General features: G+C 49.3%; 1 protein-coding gene across 3 annotated transcripts in view; it reads right to left on the bottom strand.

Annotated features, from left to right (window-relative positions):
* Positions 1–9,965, bottom strand: part of LIN28B (lin-28 homolog B) — an 89,726-nt gene extending 79,761 nt beyond the window's left edge. The window contains exons 1-2 of one of the 3 annotated variants that reach the window (XM_051613181.1): positions 4,026–4,259; positions 2,817–3,004 (exon numbers count right to left, since the gene is read on the bottom strand). In XM_051613181.1, coding sequence (XP_051469141.1) covers positions 2,817–3,004; positions 4,026–4,035 — 198 coding nt within the window. In that variant the 5' untranslated portion in view covers positions 4,036–4,259. Of the gene's footprint in view, positions 1–2,816; positions 3,005–3,312; positions 3,392–4,025; positions 4,260–9,902 lie in introns of those variants that run through there. The other 2 variants (XM_051613180.1, XM_051613179.1) reach the window with 2 other exon arrangements.
* Between the last annotated feature and the right edge of the window lie 205 nt (positions 9,966–10,170).

The raw sequence follows: 10,170 nt of genomic DNA on the forward strand, positions 1-10,170 counted from the left end.
GAACACAACTTTCACTGGGTGAAGGAGAAGTTCAAACACAATCATCATCCTCTAAAAAATATGTATCAATATATACAATTAGTGAAGCATTGACTTTAGAAAAACATTACTATAATCTGCACACAACCAAGAGGGATCTCCAAGATGAAGGCAACATGATTTATAGCAAGCTCAAAAGTCTGGGTATAATGAGCTTAAACTATTACAGGAATAAATATGATGGAAGCTTCTTTTCTCTGCTTAGATAATTGATTCTATAAAATTATATTAATAGCTACAAACATTGCAGAACAAGTGAATGCATGCAACACTGTGCACACAAATAATTCATGAAGTGTTTTCAAAGCAGTTTTGAACAGTAATATTTTATTCCAACAGATTAATTAGCTAATATCATTGCCTTGAAAAGGCCTTTTCACATGACTAAATTTTTTTCAAGTTAACGAACCTAGTAGGAATAGGGTCCAGTCACTGCTTAGGCAAAAGACACTGTTCTACAAGCAGCACTGTTAAATAACATTACTGATTTAAAGACATTTTTATGCTCTGGCTGCTACTGTTACCACTGGTCAGCCAGTCAGCTAATACAATGCATTCTCTATAGCAATATAAATTATCTAAAATGTACTCTGAAGTGAAATAGATACTGCTTCTCCCCATTACGTTAGACAGAAAAATTATACTTTTGGCTGATGGAAAGGAGCTCCAAGTCACCATGAAGTTTATGTATATCCTAGATTTTATCAGAAAGAAAATGGTGAGAAACCTATTTTCTTTGTTGTAAGAGCAATTGAGTGCAGAATACTAGTAAATTCACTCAATAAATATACAAGTAACACTCAGAATGACTGAGTTGCACCAGTTTTTGTACAAGGAAACATGCGATTTTCCCTGCATTTTATACTGTGATATGTTTTAGAAACCTTAAGGATATTGATACATTGTGGATTATTCAAGTGTCAACAAACGTGTCTAACATTTCCTTCTTGTTTCTTCCTTTAGGGACTCAACAGAACCGCAGCTTCCAAATTTACCAAATACCTTTTTAAAATTTTCTATTATTATTTTCCATCATGGAACAGCACATCTTGATTAGTATCACAGCATTACTTAAATGTATCACAATACCATGCAGTTCAACACTACTTTCACAGCTCTAACAATATCTTTGCTTCCAAATGCTTTTTTTTTTTAATTAATAACACTGCTACACTTCAAATACTTGTCTTCTATTATTTAAGAACCAGAAGGAATTACATGTATTAACGTAAAATTAGATGAAGAAAAAGGGGGGTTTATCTAGAAAGTAAATTTATGGTATTGTAAAGAGCAATTTCATGACTTAGAAAGGTATCAAGAAGGGAAGAAAGGGCTAAAAACAGGAGGAAGATTGCTCCTTCTTTGAGAAGTATTGAATGAACTCAGTTCTAAACAGAAAAAGCAGCAGCCAAGAGGAGGGCACCTCATATGCCCGTACAAATCGGGAAGTGCAAGAACTTGTTCACTCTTGTATTCTACATTTTGCACATGAATCCAAACGCAAAGAGCTGCTATTGATGTGCAGGTCCTCAGGTGCAGGGTTCCTGTGAGGCAGAGAGCCAGCCCAGCAGGGCAGGGAGCCAGGCTCCATGTCAAGCAGCAGCACTTTTCCTGAGCTTCGCTCACCTCTTTATTAACCCAAAGAAAAGGTGTATCCTATAAAAAGGCCTTGGTGAAAAGTTCCCACTAAAGATGGCCGGGCCATCAAATGGAACATGAAAAGGGAAGCAGGATATGATCACGGCACAGCCCCCTGCACCGTCATTGCAAACGTCATAGAAAATGGACAACCACGTAAAAGGTTGAGATGCCTCTTTCCCTTCCTAACATGGCCCTAAACCGGTACCAAAATGGACCCTCTGCCTGATACCGCTCTGGGGTCAGCACAGAGAAGACGAGTTAAATCAGCGTTGCTGCAGCCGGAGACGTAACAGGACATGGGAAGCTCTACACATGCTCCTTCTCCACAAACCACGCTACGGACCTTGCGAAAAGTTCCCCTAAAACTTGAGCATTTTTGTACCTCGCTCGCATGTGACGCTCCTGCCCGGGAAGGCATCCACACCAGCTCCCACCTTCAAAACACGAACACCGTTCAAAAAATAAAACCAGCGGCCACCCGTCCCTTCTCTCCCGAGCTGCTAGGTGTTCTTTTCTTTCTTTCCTAGGAAGGAATATTTAAATCCAACCAGCCAAACCACACGCACGCTTCAGTGTGACCACCACAGGGACGCTCTCAGGTCTGAATGACTGCAAAATGACACCATCATTATGGCTTAATTTAACTAACTCATCTCAGATGAGCTTTTAAAAAGCAAACCGAGGTTTACAAGAAAAGCCTTTTAAATTGTATCCCAATGTTGTCTGGATGAAACCCGACATTTATTTATCCTTTTCCGAGCCTAATTCTAATCATTTTCCGAGGCAAGGCATATCTGCTCCTGATCAGCCTGGTGACAAACGATAAACGTTGTTAAAAAGAGAAGCCTGGCATTTGAAAATAAATAAAAAGCACAGGAGAAGCTTCTAAGCAAGATAGGAAGAAACAACATTATCCCTTTGCACAAATCTCTGGCCACAATCTAACGACCTTATTAACTCAAATTCAACGCTGCCAACAAAACCACTACCTAAGGCGGCTTTTCTAATTACAGATGTACCTAAACGCCTAGAAAAAAAAAACCCAAACCAAAACAGGTTCCTTCACATGAAACCGGAGTCCCCCTGAGCTCAACCAAATGGAGCAGGCTGAGATGGAAGTCAAAAACGAGCCTTACTTGGTGTACAAAGACATCAACTGGAGAGTCCAAGGGGCTTCCCTCTCGGTTGCTCATGGAGATGAACCCGAATCCCATTCTCACATTGAACCATTTGCAATGGCCGGTTCCGTGCAAAACCTGGGATTCCTCCTCTTCTTCCTGCTCCGGCAACTTCCCGGGTTCGTCTCCACCTTTACTCGCCCCTGCTGAGGAAGAGGGAAAGGCGGGAGGGGAGGTTGGGGAGGGGGTGGGGGGGGAAGGGGCGAGAAAAAAATGGAAAGGGGGGGGGGGGGGGGGGCACAAGATGCAAAGCAAAGAGTTAAATTCTGGTAACATCCTTTTGCCACCGTATGAAGGAGTTACTGCAAAAAGAAACGGGGAGAAGAGGCAAACAAAACAAAAATCAACATGCAGACGAAAAGAGCGCGTTATTATTAATTAATTTTTTTTTTCCCCCCTAGATCCGAAAAGAAAACAACCTTTCCCCCAAAATACGTAAAAATATAAACATCACCGGAGGTTAGAGAGAGGAAACAGTGCGCACGGAGGTTTTCCCTCTCTCTTTGCCCAGGGCAGCCCACGTTTCTGTACATACGTGTATTTTTCCATTTAACTCCATCTTTCAGCCACATTACAGAACGGAACGCGATACTTTACTTGAATATTGCTGGTTTAAGACCGATCCCATTTCTCAAGAGAAATTCTCAGCCCAATTAGTCTCTCCTCGCAAGGCGCAGGATCGGGGGGGGGGGGGGGGGGAGAAAAAAAGGGGGGCGAGGGGGGAGGCCGGCCGAGGAGGGGTGGAGGAGAAAGAATAAGCAAAATTGGGTAGATTGCACAACGGGTTATTGCACATGCAGCGCCGAAACCACTATTTTCCAACGTGTATCCATCCCTCCTTGGAATAAACTTTCGATTAAAGTTGGGACAGGTGTAAGGCCGTTTTCTCATCCCACCACCGCAACTGTGCTTAATCAAACAGGAACAATTCAAACAATAGCCCCCTGAAAGCTTTTCAAGTTGTGAATCGGTGTGGGCGGTACGGAACAGTTTTTGAGCCGGGTAACAATGGGTTTGGAGAAAGCCCCCTTGCGCGAGCTGCTAAAAAAGGGTAATGCATAGTTGGGTTAAAAAAGGGGGGGGGGGGGGGGAGGGGGGGGAGGGGGAAGAGAGGGAGAGAGCGAGCGAGCGAAAATCATAGTAAAACAATAGAAAAAGAAAATTAACCTTCGGCCATGTTGCCCCACGGGCCCTCTGCTCCAAACTCGGGAGATGAAAACTTTCCCTGTGGATCGAAGTGGTCTTCTGCATGAATCTCACATCCTGATTTTGAACGATCGCAAATTTAGCTCGCATGGTCTAATGTGCTTTCCCTCTTTTGATTTTTTCCCCTTCTCTCTGGCTTCGGTTCTGGCCCCCTGCGCACACGTGACTTGCTCAATTACATGCTTTCTTGCTACTAATTTCACATCGGATCCTTAAGGGGTTGGCAGGAGGCAGGAGCAGCCAATCGCCATTTCAACTTGGCTGACACGCCAAAATAATTTATGAATGAACAAGAAATTTCCAACACGGTTTTTTGGGGGGTTTTTTTGTCCTTTTTTTTTTTTTTTCCGACAGCTAATCTGCACGCTTCACGGGAAACCGAGATGACGTATGATTCTGGGGTCTCTGCCCTCCCGTGCCTGCACAAATCCGTAGGAAGATCCTTGTGCTTCTAGATGCAAGCCCAGAGAACAAATAGATGCAGAGGCGGGCGGGCAGATGAGATGATTCGGGTCTCTGCGCGCTCTCCAGGCGGACACCCGGGAATGGAGGATGCTCACCAATGCGGTTTACACGTGTAGACACGCGTTAGGTATGTTGGGAGGCGTCTGTGTGACCCTCTGCGCAGGACACGGGGACATTGATCACCGATCGCCGTTTTCAGCTGAAGAAAAGCCGTTCCGAGCCGTCCCGGGTGGGGATGAGGGGGGTGGAATCTGCCTCTCCTTAGGCGTGTGCGCTGTGCGTTTCCGTGCCCCCGCAGCCGGGCGGTCCCCGCCGCTCACGCCGGGGCTGCACGTTCCTCCTTTCGCAATTCAAAATGAAAAGCGCGCCGGGAAACGCGGTATCACCTTCACACGGCCCGGAATGCGCGGAGGTTTAGCGTTTCAAAACATTTCTGGAGGGGGATGGGGCGAGGAATTGTACTTCACAGGTTTCTCCGCCATCTCTTTCCGGGGGAGGGGATGTGATTAATGACTTCCTAAATAAGAGCCCAGTTTTCAAGCCCAGTATTAGAGTGAACCTCAATCAGCAGCGATTGTTCCCCAGGAGTGCGAGGGGGAGAGAGAGAGAGAATGAGGAGAAGGACTGTCAGGGAAAAGGATTTGCTGGAGGAGAAAAGCGAGGAAAAAAAAAAATAAAAAGAAGCTAGAGGAAGAAGACAAAGAGGGGAGGAATAAGGCTATAACGCTGACTGGGGACTGCTGGTTTAAGTCTGCACGGCCAGCGGGAGGGGGGATGCAACTCGGGAAAGGGCTGTGTTACACGGCCCGGGCTGGGTGACACTGGGCGCACCCCTGGCCAAGGGCACTCGCTCCCCCTCGGCTCTCACAGGTCCCTGCTGCTGCTGCACCTACGGCCAAACGCTTCTTCAATTCATATGTTTAAGAACTTAAAAAAATAAAACCAACCCCCTCCAGACACACACATCCGATTAGGTGAAATGCTGTTTTATTTTCCATCTGTCCTATCTCCTTCGGTGTAAAGGTAGAGCTGAAGGTATGAAAACATCAGGTTTTGCCTCTTCTGTCCTCACCACCACCTACTCACATACAACCTCACTTCGCATCCAGTACTGTATAACCTTTAAACGTTGACTATACCTTGTTAAAACCTGGGCTCAATTACTTTCTTATTAAACCCCTTTCCTCCCTTCGCCTACTCCCTCTCCCCCACCCCCCACCCCCCCCCCGGCATCCTCTCTTATCCCAAGGACACACACAAACAAAAGCCAAAGCAACAAACCGATCGGTGCAGAACCCGAAGACAAGGGGTTTCTGCATTTGCAAAGCACTTGCTGTTGTTTGGGAAGTGGCGTCGATCAGTCTGCCCAATTAAGGGGGACGCCTTTGCCCCGATGGGCCTGTTTACTCCTTTTGTTGCCTTTCAGGAATGCTTCAATTCCCCTGCTCAGCGCCTCGTTTCTCTCTGCAACACCGAGGTGCTCGCCTTGATCGCTTGCTAAGAGAAGCGAGGGTGGGCAAAAGTGGACAAATACAAGCAGCCTGGCAAGTGGAGCAGAAGCTTTAAATCCTGAAATTCCTTTGCAGTCTTCAACCGTAAATTTCCTATAGGTTATTTCAACAGTGGAGGTCGACTTCCTACACTGACCTGCCTCACGCCTTCGTGCAACATACCACTGCTTTTTAGCTCCCAACCTCCCTCCTCCCTTTACAATAGCGATTATTTTACAATATTAAATCACCAGTAATTTTATATGCTTGGATCTTATGACCGGGACTGTATCTAATATATAATAAATGTACCCGATTTTTAACACACTTGAAACCCCAGCTATGAACAAGAAATTAAGGTTACCGGAAGAAAAAAAAACAACCCCCCCCAAAAAAAAACCCAAAACAAACAAACAAAAACCCTTACACCAGTTACTTAAAGTTCCCAAGACTAAATTTCTCTTAGCAGAATGGCACATGTACAAAATAGGAGCTCTCCCTGTCCCCTCCGTTCAGAGACAGAAACTATTCTATTTGACACCGTTTGAAAAGTTTTTCTTTTTCCAAATGGATTTATTTTACCGACATTTGGCAGAAAAATTCCTTAGAGGCTAAGAATACTGGTTAAACAGACACAAACAAGTTGATTGAGTTCATTAAATGGACAAAATGTCTTGTTAGCAAAACTCACTTAAAATAAACCAAAGTACAGTATGTTCTTGGACAAATAAATGAACTACAAAAAAACCACATAAATCAATAAATGTAAAGATATTTGTTGCAAAGTATTTCTTAAATTGCAAAATAAACGCAGCTTTTGTAAAATGGAGAGTGGGGGGATTTGCAAAGGGTCTTTACTGAGATTTTCAGGCCTCCAGTATTAGTGGAATTAAGGTTGGGGTCACTGGACTGGTCACTGGTGTCAGATGTTATCGACTCATTCATTTCCTGCAAGGGACATCAGCCTTTCAAGTTTTGTGGAAGGTAGAGAGAGCTGCTGCCAGCTGGGAACTCTCCGGGAGAAAAAAAAAAAAAGAAAAAAGAAAAATAAAAAAAGGAAAAAAAAATAATAACCCAACCCTCTAACACCCTTCCAAATTCATTCGCAAGAAAGGAAAGGGGAATCAAGAGGATAAAGGGGGAAAAAGCCCTGCAGAACAAGCCAGTTCGTGGGGAAAAAAATACAGTTTAATAGTTCACATATGAAAAAAAAAAAAAATCTTTCTCTCCCTACATTTCGCTAAATAGATGCTAATTTTGGGTAAAGACAATTAGGGGAAGCTGAAGTCATTCTCTTTCTAAATGCCCAGTACGAGCTCATTGAAACTATGTAACCAAGACCAGTGGGGGTAGGATTTCCATTTTGCCACCTTCCTAAAACTTTTCAAGTCCTCGTTTTATCTTCTATTCCCGAAACAAATAAAGGAAAGGGGAAAAACAAAAAATCCCCACCTTTAAAAAAATAAAAGGGGGGGGGGAATGTAAAGAAGCCAAACAAACGACAGCCCCGCCTGCATTTGAAACAACCCGCGTGTTTTACACTTGAAAGCGGAGCTGGGGGTGCTGTCACGACTTCCCCATTTCAAAGCACAGCAACATTTACCCGCCGACGGGCGGGCAGGAGAAGCAGGAGCGGCGCCGGGGAGCCCCTGGCATCACCCCCCCTTTTCCTGCAGTCCCGGGGGTCGGTTGCTTTGCCCGCAGCCGCCCCCACGCACGACAGCCCCACGCGCGTCCCTCCCGCTGATGTCTGAGCCGCTCGTTGCGTTTCCTCCCAGGGTTTCTATCCAAACCGGCTCTTCCGAAGGCGGAGGGACGGGGACGGGGGGGGGGGGCTTTCCGGCTGCTGCCTCAGGGCACAGACCCTTGCCCCGGGGGTCGCTGCGGCCCCTCAGCGGGCCCAAGGGGCTCTGCCGGTGCTCAGCTCTTCCCGCCAAAACCCTCTCCCCTCGTTTGGGCGCCAAAAAAAAAAAACAAACCACAACCCCCTTCCCTTCCCTTTTTCCGCCGCCCCGAAGCGCCGCGGTGGCGGGCGGGGGGTTCTCCCCGCCCCGCCGGGCTTTGCTTTTTGGCAGCGGCCGGGTCGGCCCGGGAGGAGAGAACCGTTTCCAACCGTTTCCAACAGTTTCCAACCATTTCCAACCCTTCCTCGCCCGCCGGCCGTGAGGGGGTCGGAGCCCCGCGGCTGCGGCGGAGCCGGAGGCGGCGCGGGGTCTGTTCCCGCAACTCCCCCCCCCACTCCCCTCTTGGGTTTTATTACCCTCCGGATGATTATTTTTAACATTTCTAATTTATTTTATTTTATTTTTTTACAAAACGCAGGTCCGACCCGGCTGCGCGCTTCCCGGGTGGCTGGGGATGATAAAGGACGGGGCTTGCTCGACGTGCGGTGTATGAAGTTACCCGCTTTGGTAACGGTTTCGAGAGCCCGTCCCCCCGCCCCGGGGCTTCCTCAGTCGTCACACCCGAGGCGGCCGCCGCCATCCCGGGAACCCTCCTTCGTTACCGCGACGGGGCGGCCCCCGCCGAAGGTTTGCAAGGGTCGCTATTTTTAATTGACGGCCGGAGCGCGGCATCAAACCCGCGCTTGGCCGGCATCTTGACTGACATTTGCGGCTGAAGTGACACGCGTTGGCTGTCGGTGCCGCGCAGCCCTCCCGCGCCGTCCGCCCTGCCTTCCGCGGGTCGTTGCCGGCAATGCCGGCGGGTTGCGCGGGGGAATTTATAAAACGCTGGAAGTTGCTCTAATCCCGCGCGTGATCCGGAGGCAGGAGGAGGCGGGAGGCGCCCGCTCGGGGAGCTGTGCCGCAGGATGTGGTCTCACCTACACGAACTGTCAGCCTCTCAGCTGTGGATTTGCAGCTGATAGCGACCGCTTCCCCGACGGATTTAAGGAGGCTCTAGCCGGTCGTCGCGGGAAACCGCCTGGCAGGGCTAGAATCCCGCAGGGACCGGCTGCCCTCCCGCAGTCCCCGGAGTCACCGCCTCAGCTCCCGCAGCGTAGGTGCAGGAGGATGAGCGGGCGGGTCTGCCCCTCAGGCGATGCCGCCCCAGCCCCTCTCCTCACCCGGGACCTCCGCACCCGCTGCTCGGCGTGCGTGTCCCGGCAGGGCGCGCATCTTCCGCGCCGCGCAACGGCCTGGGCGCTCTGCCCCGCAGCAGGGGCAGCCTGCGCCGGCCCGGCGGTGACACGGGCAGCTCCTCCCGCCTCAGCGCACAGGTAAAACCTGACCCCGACCAGCGCCAGCCCCGGGTTATCAACTCCCGCAACCAGCGCTGCCCGTTGCACCCTCCCCCGCGCCCGCAGCGCCCTCGACGGGGCAGCTCCGCGCCCCCCGCCCGCCTCCCCGCGCATGCGCTGCCGCGGGGGGAACCGGGGGGTCCCCGGGGGGGTCCCCGGGGAGGGTCGGTCCGGGCCCCGCAGCCGCCGCGGGCGGCTGGGCCGGGTGGGCAGCGCGGCCGGGCGGGCCGTGCTTGGGAGAAGCGGAGCGGCGGGGAGAGGGGGCTCCGACGGCGCCGGGACTTGCCAGCGGCAGGGAAAGGACTCGAGGAATGAAAAGGGGAGTGAGCGGCTGAGGTGTGTGCGGGCATCGGTCCGTCCGCGGCGCTGGCGGGAAAAAAAGCCTCCTTCCAGATGTGCGGGCTCATACAATAGGTGTCTGACGGTGGGTTACTGTAAATAAACTCTCCTGATGTAATGGTTTATTTGTCTTACAGAAGCGGAACACTCAAACTACATCAAGAAGTCTCTGGAGCTTGTACACACAATTAAGGACAACCCCCTGGAACTGAGGGCATCCGAAGGGGTGGGAGGCAAGTGCTACAGCACCTCGGGTTTACAGATACAAAGTCAGCCATGGAAGATGCTATAGAGAAGACTGACCTGAGCCTGAGGAGACCTTCTTGAATGACCTCATCGTCTTCTCAGGAACCTAAAATCAGAGAGCTGGAGTCAGTACTGTGTACACTGTACCAGAGTACCATATTTAATTACCTCTTCTCCAGTTTAACGGCTCATTAGAACGCCATAAAATGCCAGGGCATTGACTCTGTGAAGTGACCTGGAAACTTACAAACTATTTGAGACTTACCTAGCTCATCAGAACTAAAACGAGACAACCAAGGCACAAGATAAAAAGCAGCCACTTTTT

Source organism: Apus apus, chromosome 3, assembly GCF_020740795.1.
Source record: "Apus apus isolate bApuApu2 chromosome 3, bApuApu2.pri.cur, whole genome shotgun sequence".
In the NCBI taxonomy this organism is placed as follows: domain Eukaryota; kingdom Metazoa; phylum Chordata; class Aves; order Apodiformes; family Apodidae; genus Apus; species Apus apus.